Source organism: Myotis brandtii, unplaced genomic scaffold (assembly GCF_000412655.1).
Source record: "Myotis brandtii unplaced genomic scaffold, ASM41265v1 scaffold50, whole genome shotgun sequence".
NCBI lineage: Eukaryota > Metazoa > Chordata > Mammalia > Chiroptera > Vespertilionidae > Myotis > Myotis brandtii.
In genome coordinates, this window is record NW_005369061.1 from 831,231 (window position 1) to 855,202 (window position 23,972).

A 23,972-nucleotide genomic window follows, 5' to 3' on the forward strand; every position below is an offset into this window, starting at 1 on the left:
TAGCCTATCTCAGGAAGCTGCTTATCTCTAATCTTCCCCTCGCTGCTTGACAACAATCACTGCTTTTTAGCTCACTTTTGCCAAGAAAGTATAGCTCCTGTTCAAACAGGTTTGGGTGACCCTGTCTTTCAGTCTCACGATAAAGGAATCACCCAAATGGCTCTGCTTTGGTTAATGACTAATTATATGAAATCGGCTTGAGGAACCCCAGAGACACTATTCTGAGAGAGTGTGTGGCCCGTGAACAAAATGACAACTTACGAGTTTGAGAAAGCAAGAAACAAACATAACAAAACCAAACCCAAAGGACTGCTGAGTTGAAGTTTTCCAGGTAGCAAGGCTTTAGCCACCCTCGCAGGCCTCATTCACTTGCTTGACACCCTTTTGGTCTTTTCACTATTTATGAACACCTTCAAATGATAAGAAAGAAAAGCCCACTGATTTGAAGGAGGCATTATCTCAGAAGTGGAGACTGAGTCCTCTGTCTCCACTCATTGTTTCAAGATGCAGGAAGCAGACAACTGCCTCTGAAGGTTTGAGTTCTACTAAGTTCAGCCCTCTGACACCGAAGACTGTGCTAAGCTATAATTTCTCTTAAAGACTTAGTATTTTATGTATTTATACATAGGCTTCTGGGGTGGCTTGGCTGGAGTCAAAGGTATGAAAAACAAAGCACAAAATCCTCACTCTGAGAAGACACAATTTCTGTTTTGAATGAAGATATCCTTTCTAAGACTTGAGTATTGTTAGAAAAGAGGTCTTGACACAGGAAGTGTTATCTTGCCTTTATATATAAAACCTCAAAACCACCCGGACACAGAAGCTCCTCTGTCCTCACCTTCCATCCAGACCACAAGATCCTTTGTCAGTCACTCTGAGTAATGCCAAACTCTCTTGCTTTACAAATGAACTTTAGCATGAATTCCTCTCCTTGCTTAAACAAGCAGACACACTTGGCCACTTTGGTAGACCTTGGTAACAATGCCAATAGACGTATTTTTGTGATTCTTCAGCCAAACCACAAAGGATGGCATTAGAAATTGTATTCACTAGTTACCACAATTGGAAGAGATGAGATTGAGTTGTACCTAGAGAATATCCAAACGCCCGGATATGGGATGAATGCCTCAGGAAACAGTAAGTTCCACATCAGATGTGGGATAGACAAACTAGACTGCCACTTGGCACACATTATGGAGGGGACATGTGCCAAGAAATAAGGTGGCCCAAGTTACATATAAGCTCTCTTCTCATCTGGGAGTCGGTGAGTTAAAACAGTGCTCACAGTGGGTTGTAAAGACTTCTGGTTGATTTATGGGTTTGAGGATCAGGAGATCACAGACCTAGGAGTTGGGAGATGACAAAGATCTTAATAAAAATAACCCAGCCAAAGTGACCAGAGGATGTTAAGATATCCAATAATTACGCTCTAAAGTGTCCAGGAAGAGCTATAAGTTGAAGGAAAAGTGGAATTTTATTAAACCAATAAAAGACACTAACACAAAAAAATGTAATAAGGGAATACCTTGTTGTAGGGTTCATCACTAGGATGGTTGAACAAAAATCTCTCCATCTTGTTTGCCTCTGAATAGCAAATAAATTGCAGTCTCCCTGCAACAATGGAATGTCATTATTTTTTAAATCTCCAGAAAAAAAAGGTGCCGTTTATCTTCTGAAGTCCCCTGTGTACTGAGCATGCTTACCTACCTGTGGAGTTAACAGGGCCTCCCGGCACATTCTCTATTCACTGGTTGTTGCTTCACTTCTGTCCCCTAACACTAACCGGTGGCAGCTCTGTTTAATCAACAACCAGGCCTCCTGTTCTGAGCTAATAATTTCCCAGCAGGCTCAAAATTCCCTGATCATCAAAGGTACCTACATAGAGATATTTTCCAGTGGACAATTAGCAACTTGTGTATTGATGAGAGTACTGAAGGAGTTTGGAGATGTGGGTTCTAGTTTGTACTTCATCAGTGACTCCTATGTCCTTGGGAAAGTTATTTTGAGTTGTTCTGTATGAAAGGACTGAGACTATGAATAGGCCTTAATTTAGGAGGTCTGTTAGGATATGAGATAGTAAAAGCAGGTAGATCCCATTCTCCATGTCTGTTTAACTCAATGGAGCTCAAAGACCTCTCTGATGAGGTGGCATTTGCTTTCAGATCAGAATTGATCATCTAATTCTTATAAGGCCAAGAATTTCGTTATTAATTCCACTGCAAGGTTGGAAAGAGCCTGGGAGAACAGCACACTTTGAGGCTCACAGTCCAGCTCCTGGGTTGCCCAACTGAGGCCCAAATCTCCCCACCCACCATCTAAACACCTGCATGTACTCTGATAACCAGGTTATGGTGGCTAATAGCTTTCACACTGTTCATTTGTTCCAGCCAAGAACCATCTGTTTTCCTACTTTTCATAGATGAAGTTTCAGCGATGATGTGACTTTCAAGATCTCACAATTAGTATGGTGGGGCTAAAGACAGAACCCAAACCACTGCTCTTTATACTTCATTTGCCTTTTCTTAATCACTGGCTGAGATGACAGTAAATAATGCTCATTTTATACTTTATAATATAAAGGATAACAAAAGGGGAAAGAATGTATCTTTAGAGCTGATGGAGTATACAATTTCATGAGAGAGCTATACACATTATAAATGACACTCCGAAATTTATTGTATAGTTGCATACCCTTAGCAACTCTGTCTCCCTCTATCCATTAAGAACAAGTATCTGGCCCAGTCAGCGTGGCTCAGTGGTTGAGCATCCACCTATGAAACAGGAGGTCACGGTTTGATTCCCCGTCAGGGCACATGCCCAGGTTGCAGGCTCAATCCCCAGTGTGGGGTGTGCAGGAGGCAGCCAATCAATGATTCTCTCTCATAATTGATGTCTCTCTCTCTCTTCCTCTCTGAAATAAAAATATTAAAAAAACACAAGTATCTGAAAATACAGTAGCAATTAAAGTCACAAATTGCCAACGACGCATAGAGAACCCTGGTTCTGCAGCTGGCATCACTGACTGAGATGCAGGTGACAGCACTGGCTTATAACCACTGGGGCTGTGGAGCTGACCACTGTGGTAACTTTGTGTTCACATTTCTTTTAGTCAAGTAGGATAGGCTTTAAACCCTAAGCATAACTCAGAACATCTTTGATGTTTTTAGCCAATGACATTTGTTTTGTGTTGTTGACATAGGATACATACAGGCTAGAAGCAGATGTTGTCTAATACTCTCCTTCCACTATAGCTTGAAGAGCCCAATTGGGGTGGGGGTGAGGGGAGTGTGATTAAGCAGAAAGAAACCTTGTTTTGTAAATCCTTTTTGAGTTCCTCCAAATTCAAGGTGGGATGCTGGAAATGCTGGAGGTAAGAGACCTGGGAACTAACCTTGGCTCTGCCACATAGTTGTTTGACCCAGGCAATGAAACACTAAATAAATGTTAATCTCAAAATAGCTCAATATCAATATTCTGGGAGTTAAAAAGCTATACTAAGCCTGACTGGTGTAGCTCAGTGGTTCAGCATATACCCATAAACCAGGAAGTCACAGTTCTATTCCCAGTTAGGGCACATGCCCAGATTTTGGGCTCAATGCCCAGTAAGGGGTGTGTAGGAGACAACTGATCAGTGTTTCTCTTATCTATGTTTCTCTCCCCTCTCTCTCTAAAATAAAAACATACTTAAAAAGATATATATAAACCCCAGTCCATGAAATCCCTCTTAATTATTCATTAGCTTTCTGAAAAAAATGTCACTTTAACAGTATTTTAAACAAAGGAACTAGATTAGATAATCTACCCCATATAGGGCTAAAATGGGATGGTTTTCAAATCTGGTAAGATAAGTCCAGATGAAGCCACCTTTTGAAGCTTTACATAAGGTCCAAGACCTGCATACATCTGTGTCTGTGTGGAAGGAGTTGTAGTTATGTAGACCACAAATAGGTCTATATCAAACTTAAGGACCTGCATCAAACTGTTAGAACCTGAAGAGCCATGACCCCCACACAATAGGCTGCTTCTCTCTACGGACAAACAGAATTTCAGGCAATTAGACTAGAGAGTTCATGGCTGTATCAGAATTTTACTCTTTCCAATATCTTACTCATTAAAAAAATAAAGTTTTACTGATTTCAGAGAAGAGAGAGAAAGAGAGGAAACATCAATGATTAGAATCAGTTGCCTCCTGCATGCCCCCTACTGGGGGTCAAGCCCAAAACTTCGGCATGTGCCCTAACTGGGAATCTGTGACCTCCTGGTTCATAGATCGACACTCAACCACTGAGTCACACCGGCCGGGCTCTTATTCATTTTTATAATCTCAATATCCAGCATACTGCCTGAGATCAGTAATTACACTTTATTTTTATGGGAATTAAATTACTTTAAAAAAACTGCGCAGACACGCTGTGTACTAAAATTACTTTATTACAGTTGATTTTTTAAACATTTCCTTTGCTATGATACAAAGGATACTTACAAACAAAATATTACATATGACCTTGTTTTCGCTCTTAAGTTCTGACAACTTGGTAACAGCTTTAAATGCACAATCTATACAATTAATACAGGTTATATATGAACTATAAGGTATGTTGAACCAGAAGAATACTGACAATATACTGTACATAAGCCTTACCAGTTAGTGCTGTGGACCATTTCTACCAAAAGGAAAATGCACACCTGTACAGTCACCTTTACCAGCTGGTGCTGACAGTGAGGGAGAGGCTTCCTCCCCATTGCAACCCTCGACAAGCCTCCACTGTGGGCATCTGTTTGGTCCGAAAATTGAGAGGACTGTGTATATTTGAAATTAGTCATCTGTAAAGTGGAAGAACATCACTTTCAAGATGATAATCTCTCTTACACACAAAAAAAATCAGTCCTAGTTTTAGAAAACCACGAGTCCTTCGTCCACTACAAAAACCCTACAGGCTCAAGGGCTTTAGGAGATGAGAAGATGTAGGCTGCCAAAAAAGGAGGCAAGAAACCAAGCCAAAATCTAGGTCTTGCAAAATCATCATTTTTCCCTTCACCAAAGGGAACTAGAAATGTACAAATTCATTGATGAACCTCAATGATAACATCAGTTTGCTGATAACCCTCATTTTATCTGGACCTCTGACTTGTGGGAATAACTAAAAGAGATTGTAAATAATATATACCACTTTTAGAAAAGAACCTCTTGTTTAGTTAAAATATTCCCTTTAGCCACCAAAGCTGGTCCTAGGCTATTACAGGTGTGCATTCATCTCTCAATGGTCTACTCAGAAATGATAAGGTTACAGCTTTTTTTCTTTTCTTTTTTATTTTTTAAATAAAAAAGCAATTGACTGAAGCATTTTTCTTTTTCTTTCTTTCTTTTTTTTTTTTTTTAGGTAAATAGCAAAAATAAAAATAAAAACCAACCCTGGCATTTGCACAAACAATGCAAATGGAGCGATATGGCCTTTAAGGTAAGGGGTTAGTAGAAAGGAAGAGAGAAGTGAAGAAAACCCAGAGAAAATGATGTATTAATTTTTCTTCTTAAAAATTTCTACAATACATGTGCAAAAAAATCATGCTGGTTGAGGAAAACAAAGGGAAATGAGTATATAAAATTAAAAACATAAATAATATGTTTGGATGACTGGTAAAAGCAGAGACCAACCTGGGTTACAAAAAGGATTATACATTCAAGATGCTCTTAAACCCAGTGGGATAACTTATGTTAAAACTGTGTTAATAGTTACGTTAAAAATCTCAAGTTTGTTTTTAAATCTTCACAATACAAGCAAAGCTGTTTTAAAATATACACTATACATATTTCTCATAGTCTCTCCAACCTCATTAATACGCATTAGGCGATCTTTTTCATATACTAAAACAAGGGGGTTCTGAAAGCTAAATTGCTCAGAGTAACCCATCCATTATTTAAATGTCATAAGTTTTAAATGGGTTAAAAATTTTAGCAGACTTACATAAATAGGATTTAGCAACACAAGTGTTAATTTAAAAAACTCTAAAGCATTTACAAATTATCAGGTTGGAATAGTCTGGGGGAGTTATGTGCACTGTACTTTAAAACGTTATTTACATCAGACCATCGATTTTGTAAAAATTTCCCTAAAAGATAAAAAACAAAATAAATTTGGAGAATTAACTTTTTCTAACCTCGAAGAGAAGGATCATAAAAGGGAAGGTAAAATAAGAACAAAATTATCTCTTAATAGAAACCTTACATATCCCTCTCCACTTGGATTTTGCTCTATGAAACCACCTGCCACTCCTAATAGGCTCATATATCAAGTGTCACGATAATGTGGTAAAATACTTTGTCAAATAAATTACTGGCCTCAAGTGGACTTCTTTTTTTTTTTTTTTTTTTAATTTTCCACCTTGTGACTCTGGCTTGGATTTTAGGGCATGTGTATGTAATTAATTACAGGGGCACTTTAAGTAGGCACAATTCCCATTTAATGTGGAATAAAATGTGTAACACATAAAATGCTACTGGGGAGAAGGGGTGGTAGTTTCTGTGACACTATGAAATGCAAGGGAGCACATGTGGAATGGGCACCAAAAAAGAGCTGTCTGGCAACACACCAGGGGCAGCCAACATATTAAACTGAATATACCTGCCTATGACAAAAAGGGGGTTAGAAGGGTTCTAATACCCCTCTCTTCATTTGTTTGATATGTATCAAATAGTCACATGGATCAGCCAGAATCTGCAAACATTAAGCAGTTACATCTTTTTAAATCACACAATTCACTCCATGACCATGTACAATTTATAGTAACAATAATGTTCATGCTGAGGCAATGTATTTGAGGGCTCAGAAAAAGCAAAATGTGCCACTAAGAGAAACCTGTTCTCACACAACTGGTCTTCATGCTTTCAAGTGGCCCTAATATACCTCTGATGCTAAGCCAAGCCATGCAAAAGCAAAGAGTACACACGTATCTCATTTCTAAACTCCACTGACCTTGGAGTTGCCATAGAAACATATGAGTACTGAAAGCATACAAATGAGGGTTCATGGATTTTAGAAAATGCATTTTCTTTGTCTATGTTCTCTAGACTTAAATACCTTAGGGCTAGGATTACAAGGCATATCAGAGAAAGGTTAAGTGGGGATAATGACAAAGGAACAAATGTAATTCTGGAAAGAGGAAAAATGCTCCAGCAATGGGATCAATGTGCCAGCAATAAGAATAGTTCATTTCATTTGAAAATTCAGCTAAAGAGCCCAATAAACAGTTCCAAGCCATAATGTTACCTGCATAATTTACAAAAACATTAAAACTCTTCACTTTATAGACAAATACACACTTCTGTAAACATGGCCACTGGGGGAGGGAGGCTCCCTACCTCATTCATGATTGAGGACATGTAATCATTATATTAAATAAAATGACTTCACTTCAAAAGATTTTAAACCTGACCAATGATTAAGCTTCATTTCCCCCTGTTTAACAACATTTAAGCATTAATTCTAAAAATGCCACCTAGGATGGTTTCAGGGTTAGATGCTAGGACCACAATCGGCAATCACAGCAACTTCTCTCTAGCTGGCACAGACTTATAAACTTTAGTACAAAAACAAAAAAATACAGAAACTAGGTCAATTTGTTAGCTACATATTTACAGATAATTACATGATTTTTACTCACAATTACTACAAACTATGAGTGAAAAGGAAACTGTGCAGGTTGAATTACCCGTACTTTGGGGGGAATTCTTGGGCATCAAAATACCCTTTTCATTCATTCAGAAGTCTCGTCTTCTCTCCACTTTTTCATGGCAAACTACCTACAGATGTTCAGATTAGTATATCCAATGGGTATCTGGTTTCAGAGAGTATTAACCTTTTTCTCTACTTAAAGGAGAATCTCTTGATATTTATAAGCAAAACAAACCCAACACAGATGCATTCATACACACACAAAATCTCTGAAACTTCAGTTAGGATTGCTGGGAAACAGTTAACAGTGATGGTGACATAGTAAATGGCTCCCCAGATGTAATCTCTTCATTTATTTTCTTTAAAGAACATCTATTTTTTGGGGTAGGTGGGAAGTGCAAGTTTAAAAAACCCACAACAGGCAGATAAGGTGCATACTAATTTATGTATTTCTTATGCTCTGAAGGCTACCATTAGGCCAAGTGGGTTCTCTCTTCCCTTGTTTTAGTGAAATTTTGGAAGTCTGAATATAAACGAGGGAAAAATTAGTCAATGTGACTTTCAAGAGGGCTCCCAGAGTTCAGTAGAAAATATAAATATACAATAAAGGAAGAGTTCTCAGCTTCACTTTCTTTTTCTAGACAGTTATTAATAAAACTTACTTCTTTACAAATTAATAGTCATTTCCAATGTAGTCTACTGTAGTGATTTCATAAAAGTGCAGACAACATAACCAGACACACAGCAAAATAGACTTCAATCAGTAGTCCTTGCATACAAGAGGCAAGTCTGCTAAGTGTACAGCACACTCTCCATTCTTTTAGGAATCTGAGGATGGGAATTTTCCAGTTTTAACAACTGAGTGAGTGCCTTTTCAAAGGCAATGCTAGAACCTGCTTGGGGCACTATCTATCATGTTAGATGAGGGAAAACAAAATAGAGAAATTGTTTGTCTTTAATAATGGTCTGTATTTTGATAAGCAGCTCAAAGATGACAGCCCAAGTTTTGGCTTTGTTCCTTAGAGAAGGCAGTTTTCTATCTAAGAAACAAAAAACCTCTTCTTCCATCATTATAGAAGACTCATACTTATATACCTTAAATGTATTATTTTCTGACTTGAATACACACTAGACACTTCACATTGTGAGCATGGGACAAAACAAAAGACCATAAACCTCCTAGGAAAGGGTTGCTATGTTGAGCCAAATCTCTGCTTGAATAGTGGCTCAGAAGGGGTGGGAGGTACACAAAGAACTTACTATTAGCAAGTAAGAAGAGGCAGCTAAAGGGAGAAAGTCCCATGCCAATGCCATATCCTTCTCTCCCAGTGGCCATTTCCTGTTGATTTTATAGTTTAGGAGAACCTTAGATGCTTCAGCAGTAATTCTTTTCTTGGCTGTTTTGGTCCTTAGCAAAATTTGTAATTATTGGTATTAATGGAGTAAAAAAGAGTAAGAGAATCAATGACATCACTACTTAGAAATACATAGACTGCACATGAAGATTGTGTGATTTATTGGTTCTTCTATCATCTTTGCAGAGGAATCACCAACAGTGTTTTTAATTTCCATGGTTCACCTCTCTCTGCATCACTTCTCTTTACTGCCTTGAGACACAAACTCATAGAAACACTAAATGGCTCCTTCCCCAGCACTATTTTACTGTCTTTGCAACGTATGGTTCCACATTTTACTTAACTTTCTTTCCACTCACACAAATGTTAAGAGGGGATTAAAAGAGAAAAGACTGCAGCTAATGACCACCTTCTCATAAATATCACCCCAGAGTACTCATTCTTAAACACATGCATTCTTGCCTTAACTGAGGATTTGAAATAACAAAACAAAATAACAGAACCTTAAGTGCCCTGATGGAAATGTACAGTATGAGTTACATCCATCTACCTACACACACACATAGACACTCATATGTATATACAATATATACATACAAATGATAATAGCTATACCAAAAATGTGCATATTTAACACAGTTTTAAAAAGCCAGTAGATCATGGTATAATACAATTTATTTCCACTAGTGAATGGCACAAATGGAGAAATGCAAAGGAGGTGTTTCAAGTACAATAAAGTCATTTTTCACAGGTGAAAATAAACAGTATTATTCCAGTGTCCAACACAATGTATTTTATAAAAGTTTAAAATGCCAGACATTTAGCACTTAAAGAAGTAGAAAGTTACTAAAGTCTGTCTTATGGTCTGAAAAAGACACTCATAGAGTTTTTGATTTTTGAAAAGGGGATGAGGAAAATTAGGTGGGAGTGGGAGGGAGGATCAAGGACAGTTTCTTTAGTGTACTAAATAGTGTTTACCTGATGTCTGGGCAGTTGAAAATCATGACTATACTAAATAGTTTAATTTCCCTATAAATCCTTGGCCTCTAGTTCCAAGCATATTATACCTAAGGCATGGCATCAAATGTAGAACTATTCATCCCTAGGGACAGAATTGACTACAAAAAAGGGTAGCTCTGAATAAAAATAATATAAACATTTTCCAGCTAACATTACTATATAATGAAGAAACTATAATTTGGGGTTAGATCTGACTTTAATAAGAGGAGAAAAATATGTGCAAAAGGAAGGGAATCCAATTAGAAATAATATTTATCAAGATATGAGGTTTTGCTTTTGAAAACACTAACTAAAGAAAGGGAGATACAGTGAACATAAGAAAATTTTTACTGCCAAGTTCTGGATACCAGATATAGCATTAATAACTTTCTAATATGCCGGACAAATTTCTCATACTTTTTATTTTCTTAAACACATATGTACTGAGTGAACACCAACTCTTGGAGGAGGTAGTAATTTGATCAAATATTGACATTTGCACACTGATTTAGAAAGTGCCTGCTTCTTTCTTTAGAATCTCTAAACTTTTCAAAGTTTCCTGCTACAAGCTTTATTCTTTACTGATTCCTACCATGTATGAGATTCCTCAGAAGTTAGTTCTTATAAACACACACACCAATTAATTAATCATTTTTGCAAACTATATATTTTTAAAATAAAATTAATTTAATGGAATAATCCAGGTATACTCATGACCTACATGTTAAAACTGGTTGCCCCACAGATAAATCAGATACAAAGCCCAACTGGGTAGACCTTTGGAGTCAGCATTCAATCACAATTTTACAAGTACATATGCTCTGCACAAACTCAGTAATTCAATTTGACTAATTCTAAGTCACTGGAAGTAGTTTTGATTTTAAAGAGTTTTGTGTGCAGAATGGATCTGCTTTTCTATTCTATCCCTCTAGTAGTACAGAGGGGTTAATAAGAATTTTTTTTTAAGTATCAAATTTCATTATATTTTTGGGGCATTTTATTAATTCTAAAGCTCTCTTCTATAGTTTTCTTCCAAATAAGTAGATATTTCAATTTTTTTGAAATATTATATAATATTTGAATGCAAAAAATATATGGAGAAAATTAAAAGCCCCTTTCACTAGATATGACAAGTACATGTCCTGTTCATCTAAAAGTTGGTGATCTTGAGCATGGCCAAGAGGATAATGTATCAGAGTGCTACCTGAAACACTGCCTAAAATTGTGTGAATTCTATTGTGATACTGGCTTTTAAAATATTTACATTAAAATATTAATTTTTCTTCCAGTTACCTTTAAATGAATCCCAGAAACTCCTAAAGGGGATGATCCATGGAGATTGGACTGATACACCTGGGGAAGACTTCAATTTAATTGAGAAAACCAAGATTTCAAAAGTGATAAGATTACATTTGGTCATCAGTCTGGTCTAGGCAAAAAGTATCATTGAGAGGGACTGGAAACTTTGACTATATGAAAAGGAGGACCCATAGTTAGCAGCAAGGGTTCTTCAAGACAACTGGGGAGGGGGCAGGACAATAACTTGTAGAAATTCTGATATGTCACTGGAAAGAAATTTTTTTTTCTTCAAGTAATACAGCTTCCTATCCACCTTCAACTAAATTTCCACACTAGCAATGGAATACCAAGTAACATCTGACGTTCAGCACTGGGTTGATCCTTCATTGAAAAACAAAACAAAACATAACAAAACAAACAAAACATGCCCCTCTCTGGAAAAAAAGGTTAGCTTTTGTCAAGAGATTCCCTGACCACTATAACTTACTTTACTTTTTTATACTTAATTTGCCAAACTTGTTAGTTCCTTTTCAGTAGTAATTTAGCAGATGCTAGAGACTTCAGGAAGTGGTGTTTCCTATAGTATGATGTTATTAACATGATGTCAAATGGTCACTAAGTCTCAAGGAACTAGAAGTTTGTAAAGTATTGCAGCAACAAAAACAGTAATTAAAAAAGAAAAAAAAAGAGGACCTGCACATGCAGCAAAATCTACAGTGGTAGTGAGGGTTAGTCAGCAGCTGGTAAAGTCATTGGCTCAGTGACTCCTGGTTCACTATGGCAACTAAACTTTAAATAATTGGCTATTCTACTTGTAAACAGGAAATCCCATAAGCCAAAAGGGGGTAGTCAAATTAATGTCTATGTAGTGTGATGAGAATTCCAAAAGGTGGCAGTTTGCAAATATGGCATTATTCAAATACCTCAGGCATTTGATGTGTATTGGCTATACGTCTTTGTTTTTGTACAAAGTAAAAAGTACTGTTTAGGGTTTGGGGAGTTACAGAGCTTAGCTAGGATGAAATATCACAGTATAAGCAACAAAACATCAGGATATATAGGCTTCATCTCCTCACTCTGCTGCTGAACACACCTATCATATGAACCTTCAGGGACCTCTCTCACCCTTCTGGTCTTTCCCTTTGAAGGCTCACAGGTTTATTGGATGAAATTCCCACACAACTTGTGATCTCCTTAAGCACCTCCATCTCACCATGCCACAAAGAAGGCACAAATGAATGGGGGTGGGGGGAGGATCACTGGCAAGCCTACACAGCGTTCAGAAAAAGAACTCAGTTGTTTTCTACTCTCTGAAAAAGTCAATGCAACCCTTCAGTGTTCATGGCTTTCCACTTTTTTACTCCAAATGAGGCTGAGAAGTCAGACCAACGTAATAAAGAAAATGTACTGGTGAGGGGATACAAGTGTGTTTCTATAATAACTTGTTTTAGCATATGCTGCCTGCTGTGAGTGGTTCATAAGAATTTGGGGTATGGAGAAAGGCTTTAGATCTTTTCACAAACTTCTTAGGATGTAGTTGCCCAAAAGTGATGACTCAAGCCATTTTGCTGTATTATATATTTGCAGTGTTCAGAAAATACCCCCTATCTAGCCAATTTCTTTTTACCACACACATGACGTGTGTGTGTGTATGTGTGCATGCGTGCACACACACATACATATCAATCCCCCCTTTTAAATTTCTCCAAAAGCTAAAAACAAAAAACAAAACCTGGCAGCCAAATACTATGACATCCAAATTAGTAAACACAAAACAGAACGCTTTAAAAAAATGAATAAAATATACCATATGCATTCAGCTTCCACACTGTAGTACCCAAGTGAGGAGGCTGCTGTGACGATGTCTGTAGGCAGTTTCTTTTGGCAGACAGCTCCAGCAGAATTGCCACTTTCAACTATTAAGCTATGTATAAGACAGATGTGACCCATTGGAGATCTGTGAGGTGACACTCGTGCTTCTGCTCATGCCCTGCTCCGTCCGTCCCCCAGAAGCTGTTCGCCTCAGAGCCTGAGGGCTGTTGCGGACCCCCATACTGCTACCTCGGGGCACCCCTTGCATTGGCCCTGAGGGGTGACCCCATGGCTGGGGTCCACCTTGCATCGGATGGCCCCAAGCTTGTGGTGGGCCACCCATGGGATGACCCCAGTGAGGTCCTGGACCCCCAGTAGGGTTGTGAGACCAACCAGAAGCTCCTGGGTAGCTGTGGCTGAATGCCTCAGGGGAGAGATTAGAAAGGACCATGTTACTAAAACCCAGTCTCATACTTTCAGAGTCAAAAGCTTCGATTTCTCTGGCTTGACGCTCCAGCAGGCTTCGTATTCGTTCTGTGCGTTCATTCTGCAAAGCCAACATCTCTTCTTCAATCTGTTAGGGGTTGGAGGAAGGAAGCAAAAAGAAGTTGATTTAAAAATTTAAAAACTAAGGAAGCAATAATTATTTGGTTTTGAAGTGAATCATAAAGAAATTCACTCTTACAACTGTAATAATCTGAACAATAAAGATTTAATAAAAGAAAAAAAAAAAGAAATTCACTCTTGCTATTTTATGGATGTACATTTAAAAATCAGCCTAGCTGGTGTGGCTCAGAGGTTGAGTGTCGACCTTTGAACCAGGAGATCACAGTTTGATTCCCGGTCAGGGCACATGCCCTGGTTGCGAGCTCGATCCCTAGTAGGGGGCGTACAGGAGACAGCCGATCAATGATCCTCTTTTATCACTGATGTTTCTATCTCCCCCTCTCCCTTCTTCTCTCTGGAATTAATAAAATAATATAAAAATATTTTTAAAAGGAAAACAAAAAAAAGCAGCTGTGGCCCATTTACACAATGGAATGCTACTCAGCTATAAAATAAAGAGAAATCTTTAAAAAAATATTAAAAAAACAAAAGAGGTGTACTGTAGCAATCATACATAATTTATATTTCTAAAATATGTAAAATCAAGCTCTGGCTGATTTTGCTCAGTGGTTAGAGTGTTAGCCCGCAGACCAAAAGGTCTCAGGTTTGATTCCTGGTCAAGGGCATATAACTCGGTTGCAGGTTCCCCAGCCTGGGTAGGGGTGCATGTGGGAAGCAGCCAATCGATGTGTCTCTCTCATGTCAATGTTTCTCTTCCTCTCTCTCTCTCCTTCTCCCTCCCTTCCACTCTCTCTGGAAATCAATAGAAAAAATATCCTCAGGTGAGGATTAAAAATAAATAAATAATTTAAAAATAAAATGCGTAAAATCAAGTTCTTAAAAGCAAAGGCAATAACCTCTATTAAAATAATAAATCAAGGCAATTATCATCAATAGCTATTAAACCCATTAGGTAAAACGTTAAATGAGCCTGGCCGGCGTGGCTCAGGGGTTGAGCATCGACCTACGAACCGGGAGGGCAGGGTTTGATTCCTGGTCAGGATACATGCCTGGGTAGCGAGCTCAATCCCCAATGTGAGCGTGCAGGAGGCAGCAGAACAATGATTCTCTCTCATCATTGATGTTTCTATCTCTCTCTCCTTCTCCCTTCCTCTCTGAAGTCAATAAAAAATATATTTTAAAAAAAGTTGAATGAAAAAGAAAATGGGTGAGGAAAAACCAATCTTATCAGACATAACATATGTCATTTAATAAGAGAAACATGATACTGCTATAGAAATTGAAAATTAGTGAAATAGAATGCAAATCTCAGTAGATTTTTAAATAAATAATACAGGCACAATTAGCCAGCCATCTGGAAGGAAATAAAAGTGGAACCGCATTGTATACCATGTTCCAAATGGACCAAAGTAAAAAACAAAAACTATAAAGTTTTCATTAAAAAGTTAGAAGATTCTAGGTAACTAGAGTGGTTGGGTAGTCATCATAATCAGTTCCAGAAAACTGGGAGGTATTCCAAATAAAAATACTTGACTGCATATAATTTTTTAAAAAATGTAAAAAACCATAATAAAGTAAATAGACAATGAAAAAAATGTTGAACCATTTAATGAATGATCAGATTGATAATACCTGAAATACACTAATCAATATAATATAACTTAAAAAGTGTAACTAGACATATTTCTTGATATGATGCAAAAGGAAGTACATATTTCTTGATATGATACAAAAGGAAGTACCCTTACAAAAATCCCTTGCAAAATTTTTTTAAAGAAAAATATTGAATCTAAATTTAATCATGCCTTTAAATCTAATTATCAGTTTACAAGAAATATGAAGTAGAGAGGAATACATTAAAAGACAACACGAGGATGCAATCAGCCAAATCCAGAATGTGAGAATTCCCACTGAGTAAAGAATCCAATCCACAGTTTAAAAAAGGGGGTGGAGTGGGGCCTGTTATAGGCAAGACAATTAACTAAATGCAATATCTGGACCTTGTGTGGGCCCCAATCCAAATGAACCAACTTAAAAATTAATTGAGATAAAAGGGGAAATTTAGACATGACTGAGTAGTTGATATTATTAAACATTTATTTCTGTTAGCTATCACGATGGAATTATTGTGAAAAAGTCCTTACCTACTTTTTTTTTTTTTAAAAACTACATCTTTTTAAAAATATATTTTTATTGATTTCAGAGAGGAAGTGAGAGGGAGAGAGAGATAGGAACATCAATGATGAGAAAGAATCACTGATCAGCTAGCTGCCTCCTGCACACCCCACACTGGGGATCGAGCCTGCAACCTGGGCATGTGCCCCTGACTGGAATTGAACCTGGGACCCTTCAGTCCGCAGGCCAACGCTGTATGCACTGAGCCAAACCAGCTAGGGCCTTACCTACTTTTAAGCGTGAAATAATACCATGTTGGGATTTGCTTTTTAAAAAAATATGTTTTTATTGATTTTAGAGAGAAAGGGGAAAGGGATAGAGAGATAAAAACATTGGTGAGAGAGAAACATCATCAATTGGCTGCCTTCTGTACACCTCTCACTGGGGATTGAGCCCACAACCCGGGCATGTGCCCTGATCAGGAATTGAACCAGTGACCTCTTGGTTCATGGATCAATGCTCAACCACCAAGCCACACTGGCTGGGTGTGATTTGCTCTTAAATACTCCAGACACTATTCCCTAACTCCTGATCTCCCCCGACCCTCACAAAAAAAGTTGTGTGTGTAGAACAAGGGAATAGATAAGGAAAAATTAGAAGAAAATGGCAGCCAACTAGGCAGACATGTAGTGCACCTCATCCCAAGGCCAGACTGGAAAAGCAACTAAATTGAAAAACATTTACCCGGAATTAACAAATTAGACACAGTGGAGGAAACAATTTACAAAAAAAGGAAGGGCAGAGGATGCATAGAGAATGGTAGGAATGCGGACCTGGGCTGGAGAGGGATACCCAGCCACCGGGCCAAGAGGGAGAGGTGGAAGGTGCATTGCACCAAAGCCACGTCCCTTGGCGACAGGCATAAAACCCAACTGTGAAAAGGAAAAAATTAGCACTGATAACTCCTAAAGCTGGGTGATGAGTACTTGGGAATTTCATTGTACTAATTCTTTATACTTTTGTGTATGTTTAAAATTTTCCATGATAAAAAGTTAAAAAAAAACAAAGAAAATTTGTAAAGGAGCATTAAATAATCAGGTTTCAAGATATTTGAGAACTTAAGCCAATAGTCATTGCTCTCTACAGAAATCTAGCTTGACAAATGTGCTAGTGTTTATGCACAAAGTTTTTAAAAGTGCCCTAAAAGAACCCCCAAAAAGACAGTTTAGCATGGGCAATACATGCAAATTAAAAAACGTAGACCAGCCAGTGTGGTTCAGTTGGTTGAGCGTCCTCCCATGAACCAGGTCACAGTTTGATTCCCAGTCAGGGCACATACCTAGGTTGTGGGTTCAATCTCCAGTGGGGACCATGTACAGGAAGCAACTGATCGATGTTTCTTGCTCACATCAATGTCTGTCTCTGTCTCTCTCTCCCTTCCTCTCTCTAAAAATCACTAAGCCCTGGCTGGTGTGTTTAGTTGGTAGAGCATTGGTCGGTGCAGAAGGGTCGCAAGTTCGATTCCTGGTCAAGGGCATATGCCTGGATTGCAGGTTCGATCCCCAGCACATGTCGGAGGCAACCAATTAATGTGTCGCTCTCATATCAATGTTTCTCTTTCCTTCTCTCTTCACCCTCCCTCTCTTCCTTCTACTCTCTCTAAAAATCAATGGAAAAAATATTCTCGGGTGAGGATTTTAAAAAGTTTTTAAAAATTCACATGGAATTTAATATTTATTATCATGCTGTTATCTTGCTGAAATTTTAATGTAAATCTCACATAATAAAAGCTTAATATGCTAAGTGTCTGGTTGTCCCGTCAGCCTTTCAACCAATCAAAGCGTAATATGGTAATGATATGCTAAGGCTGCTCAACCGCTCCCTATGACGTGCACTGACCACCAGGGGGCAGATGCTCCGACCAGTAGGTTAGCTTGCTGCTGGGGTCCGGCTGATCGGGACTGAAGCCCTCCCGTGGTCCCTCCCTGGCCCCGATAGTGCACTGGTGGGGTCCCTCACCCAGAGCCGCGCCCTCTCGCAATCCGGGCTAAGGCCCCCCCCCCGCGCCCAAGTGCACGAATTTTGTGCACTGGGCCTCTAGTCAAGTATAAGAAGAGTCAACTGAGGCTTAGTTTGTTGGTGTTTTAACCTAAAGAAACAATTCTTGGTTCATTTGGAGATTTACAGCAATCTTTAAATAGAATTATTTTTCATTTAGAAACAATTAGCATTCACTCTAGTTCCACCTCTATTTCAAATAATGGTTTCTCATATGTGATTTACATTAAAATTTCAGCAAGATAACAGCATAATTATAAGTATTAAATTCCATGTGAACTTAAAAAAAACTTTCTTAAATCCTCACCCGAGGATGTGTTTTTAGTGATTTTTATTTATTTAATTTTATACAACCAGTAAGCACAAAGTACAGAAAATATATAGCTGTTATGATTTTTCAAAGTTTTTGTAGTTGGTAGGAGTGTTGTCCCTGTGCACCAAAAGGTAACAGGTTCAATTTCCAGTCAAGGCACATACCTAGATTGGCTTTAGTAGTTGCCAACTGACCTCAAAGTGATTCATAGTCATACATTCCACGTGAAATGTAAACATCAGCTCTAAAAATGAAGTAGCAACTCAAAGCACTATAGATTTATCCTCCTATTGTTCTATTATTTTTAATACTAATCTTTTGCATTTTCCATTATTAAAGTAATACTAACCACCACATAAAATATAGTAAAATAAAAAAATAAACCAATCTACCATATTAATATCACCACTACTAGCATTTCTTCAATTCACTTTGTTATTTGTCTTTTTTGTTTTATTCAATACATCATAATATGTTTATTATATTAAACACATTCATATTAATACTATGTTTGCAGCCATCATTGAAAAGGCTGACTAAAATTTTATCAAGTAGCCCTAGCCAGTTTGGCTCAGTAGACAGAGCATCAATCTGTGAACTAAAGGGTCCCAAATTCGATTCCAGTCAAGGGCACATCCCTCGATGGTGGGCTCCATCCCCAACCCTGGTTGGTGTGCATGCGGGAGGTAACCAATCGATGTGTCTCTCTCACATCAATGTTCCTCTTTCTCTGTCTCTCCCCCTTCCTTCCATTCTCTCTAAAAATCAATGGAAAAATATCCTTGGGTGAGGATTAACAACAACAACAAATTTTTATTAAGCAGATTGGCCATAATCACTTAATTATATCTCTTATTTATTCATTTAGAGAATTTTTATAAGCAATTAAGAGTCTGAGCCAAAACTGACAACATATGCCAGGGAGCAAGATCTCAAATACTCCTTATTCTCTATTTTAGATGGTTAGGTGTTTGAAACCATTATAAAATACGCTATAATCACCATATTTATGCATTACTTTCCCCCTATATTTTGGATTTCTTTTCCTTGGAATTCTCAGTCTTAAGTACTCAACAGTTCCAAAGCTCAATATGTACTTCCAAATTGCTTTCCAAAATGCATTAGTGATGCATGAGAATGCCACATCAATAGGTATCAGTTTTATGCTCACATTTTACTAGGAACATGTAGTCTTTGGTTCACATATTGAAATGATTAATAGCACTGTTTAACTCTTAACCACTAGGTAAATATGTATACTTTAATAGCACCAACATTTCTTACATCACTATTTTTGAAGACCTTAAGGAATTTCCCTCTCAGCGATAATTTTGAAGCATAAGAGATAGAATTTTGGATTGAATTTTAAATGTGAAAGTTGGAATTACATTTATGAAATATGTACATGAGACAAATTAGATTTTTCTCAAAATGTATATGTTTCTATCTTTCCATCTTGAATGAGAAACATAATTGAGAAAATTTTTAGAGGCAAGTACCTCTCAAGAAGCCAGTAAAGACAGCTATGCCATCTTATTTAGGTGGTTTTCTTAAGGCATTCTATTTTTATCACAAGAACTGCAGAAAACAGAGGAAAATCTATGAGCCAATGGTCCAGAAATAATGACAACTTTTAATAGGCAAGACCATTAGGCAAGTATTAATTTAATGGACCTAAGACTATATCAGCTATTGGGATTATGGCTCAGGAATTCTGGAACATAGTTCTGAATCATGGATACAACTGATATTCTACTACTTCTCACAACAAATATCTCTCCTCTCTTTATCACTCAAAATCTTTTGTCCATCACCCTTTTCCCCAAAACACATAGACACTCAGCTTACATACCTAAGTGTGATTCTACTTTTATTCTCTAATATATCTGACAAAAAATAAGTACAAAATAAATAAATAAAGGTACATCTGGAAGTAACATTTTCAGTCTGACTTTTCACCTGTGTGGAACTGCTTTTACTTTCTGTCTGTATCCAGGCCCAGGATGTATGAGTAAAGTATATATTCCTGTCCCTGCCTTTCCCAGGCAATTGTTAGTTCTTTTTCTTCACTATCCAAGTTTTTCTCCAACCTTCTTAGGTACAAAAAAGAAATGAGGGCCCTAGCTAGTTTGCTCAGTGGTTAGAGCGTTGGCCCAAGGACTGAAGGGTCCTGGGTTTGATTCCGGTCAAGGGCATGTGCCTCGGTTGCAGGCTCGATCCCTGGCACTGGTCGGGGTGTGTGCGGTAGGCAACCAATTGATGTGTGTCTCTCATATCGATATTCTCTCTGATTCCCCCTCCTTTCCACTCTCTCTAAAAAAATCAATGGTAAAATATCCTCAGGAGAGGAGTAACAAAAATAAATAAATAAATGTTAAAATAAAAAAATAAAAAGTGATGAACACAGAACCAGAGCTCTCTCAAAATTTAACTTGTCTTCACATAACCCATATATTTCTTCTAGCAATTACTACTTAATTATAGGTTCCTTGATGTTTAGTACCTCCAAATTACTTATTTTTCTTTAAATATGTTTTTATTGATTTCAGAAAGGAAGGGAGAGGGAGAGAGAGATAGAAACATCAATGATAAGAGAGAATCAGTGATCGGCTGCCTCCTGCATGCTCCCTACCAGGCATGTGCCCTTGACCGGAATTGAACCTGCGACCCTTCAGTCCATACAGTGTCAGAATTTCTTCTCAAGTTCTTCCACTGAGCCAAACCAGTTAGGGTGTCCCTTAATGTTTAGAACTCATTAATTATAAGGTTCATTATTGAGTCAAATATTTTAAATAAAAAGAAAAACCCTACCAAAACTAGAATTAAGAAAATATGGTATTGTGAAAATAGTCTAATGTTACCTCTGTTGATATGAAAATATATTTATAAAATGTTTCTGAGGAAAGCAAATCCTAGCACAATCCCCTTCCTTCTACTACTTATACCTTTTGTTCTAAGAGTGCCCTTCGTAGGGAGACCCTTTGTTCAAGCTCCCGAAGCTCTCGATCATGTTGTGCCTCAGCTTGCATCTTGATTTTGCTCTGATATGCATTCAACAGTTCCAGTTCCTGCTGCAGCTGCATCTTCAAAACCTGGCACTCTGCTTCCTGTGCTTCATCCAAACGCAGCTGAAAGAGAGAGAAAGAAAACATATATCTTACTGTGAGCCATCTATGACCTATGGGAAAGAAGGAGTCTCAGAGAAAACAGACTACTCTTTTGTAGATAAATAATTGTTCTCTCTTCTATTTTAAACATCTCTGAAAAAGAAAGGTACAGTAACTAATGATGGCATTATGAAGATAAAGCTATCATAAGCCATTTGGAGGAATCCTAAATAAGCATATTTTTCTTAAGAAAAATTTAGACTCTGATGAGGTGATAGAAGACTGAATGAATCTCTTCTCTCAAATGGAAATAACTACAGAACAGGGACCAGCCAACTATAGCCTATGGGCCAAACTGCGTGTGTGTTTAAATTATCCACAAATTAAGAATGGTCTTTACATTTGGAAATGGTTACATTTTTTTCTTTCTTTTTTAAAATAAATTTTTATTGATTTCAGAGAGGAAGGGAGAGGGAGAATGAGAAATATCAATGATGAGAGAGAATCATTGATCAGCTGCCTCCTGCACGCCCATTACTGAGGATCAAGCCCACAACCCAGGCATATGCCCTAAATGGGAATTGAACTGAAACCTCCTGGTTCATGGGTTAACACCCAACCACTGAGCCATACTAGCCGGGCTGAAATGATTACATTTTAAATGGCTATTCAAGTATCCATACAATATCCTCAATTTTGCCTTCAGACTCCCAAAGCCTAAAAATATCTACTATCTGGCCCTTTAAGAAAAGTTTACAAAACTTATATAGAAAATATTTTATACTAGAGGCCCGGTGCACGAAACTCGTGCACAGGGTTGGGGGAGGTCCCTCAGCCCAGCCTGCACCCTCTTGCAATCCGTGAAGCCTCAGGGGATGTCCAACTGCTTGTTTAGGCCTGATCCACAAGGATCTCTGTGGGATCGGGCCTAAACCGGCAGTCGGACATCCCTCTTGCAATCCGGGACCACTGGCTCTTAACCACTCGCCTGCCTGATCGCCCCTAACCACTCTGCCTGCCTGCCTGATTGCCCCTAATCGCCTCTGTCTTGGCCCCCGCCAACACGGCTTTGTCCGGAATGATGTCTGGAAGGTCATTCGGCTGTCCGGTCTAATTAGCATATTACGCTTTTAGTACTACTTCTTGCCCACTGCTTAGCAAAGTTGCTGCTCTAATCTTTTTTAGTTTTTTAATTTTATTGATTTTTTTATAGAGAGAGAGAGAGAGAGAGAGAGAGAGAGAGAAAGAAAGAAACATCAATGTGAAAGAAAAACACAGATCAGTTGCCTCCTATATGCACTCCAACTGGGGATCAAACCTGCAACCTGGATATGTTACCTGACCAAGAATCGAGCCCGCCACCTTTTGGTGTATGGGACGATGCTCCAAACAAGGCACTCCGGCCAGGGGACTGCTGCTCTAATATTGATAAGCTTTTGGAATATGTACTAAAGACCTGAGAGGTACTGGCAAAAAGCCTCTTTAGAACTTTGCGTCTAAATAGACCAATGAAAATTCTATATACATCATACCTGCTTCCACGCAATGCTGAGAGCCCAAGCTGCAGGAGAGCTATCACTTCCAACTAGTATTTTAATCAGGTGTAGAAGGATGGGGGCACTAAATTGTTTTGCCTCAATAAAACAAACTCACGGCTTGTGTGGATAGCATTTCATTAATGCTGTGGTCATACTGCTCAGCCAAGATGGCTAACTTCCGGGTCTGCTCCTCCTTGAGCCGTTTCAGAACAGCTTTGTGCTCACTCTTTGGTGTAGTCTCCAGTAGGTGATTTCTTAATGCTTTGTACTGTCTGGTTTGGATTTTGCAGGTGTCCTGAAACTGCTTTTTTATTTGGAGTTCTTTAGACTGGGAAGAAAAAAATAGATGTATATAATTTTTAACATATGGCATTTGGCATACCTTATGCTTACATAAAAAAAAAAAGGCTACTAGGAAAAAGGGAAAGGAAACATAAAAGATGAAATCATAGGTTACAGGTACTTTTGTACTTGGCGCTTGGGCCAGATCACTAAATTCTATACATTTTAATAACAAAATTCTAATTTAAATCATTAGAATACCAACAACCTCATTTATCACAGTATTTCAAGCAATACTCAATACTCTGCTAGTAAGTTTAGCTAATGAATAAATATTAAAATTAGTTTTGATTACTGTGTATATTGATGACAGAAAGTTAAATTTCTTCTCAAGCAATAGTGTAGTAAATATTAAAGCACAGACAATATTTTATCAGATCTCTCAGGTAGAAAATAAGCATGTTTACTCTGTTCCTTATTTGAGACACTTTGCTCCAATTTCTTCTAATCACAATCTCAACTCCAACTACATGGTCTGGGACACACCCCATAAAAAAGGGTATTAGTAATTAATATTGTTATTACAATTGGTCTTTTCCTTCAGGGAACACACTAGGTAGAAACACACTTAAGAATAGTTTACTTTTTAACAACACCACAAATAAAAACTTGCAAGTCAGTTTACTTGCAATTAGCTGAGTTTACTAATCTTTCAAAGATCAAACAAAAGTTATGAGGTACTATCTCACACCTGTCAGAATGGCTATCATCAACAAATCAACAAATGACAAGTGCTGGCGAGGATGTGGAGAAAAAGGAACCCTCGTGCACTGCTGGTGGGAATGCAGACTGGTGCA

At 37.9% G+C, this 23,972-nt stretch overlaps 1 protein-coding gene across 6 annotated transcripts in view; it reads right to left on the reverse strand.

Moving 5' to 3' along the window:
- Positions 1-4,413: 4,413 nt before the first annotated feature.
- TAOK1 (TAO kinase 1) overlaps positions 4,414-23,972 on the reverse strand; it is a 106,910-nt gene continuing 87,351 nt past the window's right edge. For all 6 annotated transcript variants that reach the window (XM_014548248.1, XM_014548246.1, XM_014548247.1 and 3 more), the window contains 3 exons: positions 22,949-23,161; positions 21,134-21,316; positions 4,414-13,709 (listed from right to left, as the gene is read on the reverse strand). In XM_014548248.1, the coding sequence (XP_014403734.1) occupies positions 13,248-13,709; positions 21,134-21,316; positions 22,949-23,161 (858 nt within the window). In that variant the 3' untranslated portion in view covers positions 4,414-13,247. The remainder of the gene's footprint in view (positions 13,710-21,133; positions 21,317-22,948; positions 23,162-23,972) is intronic.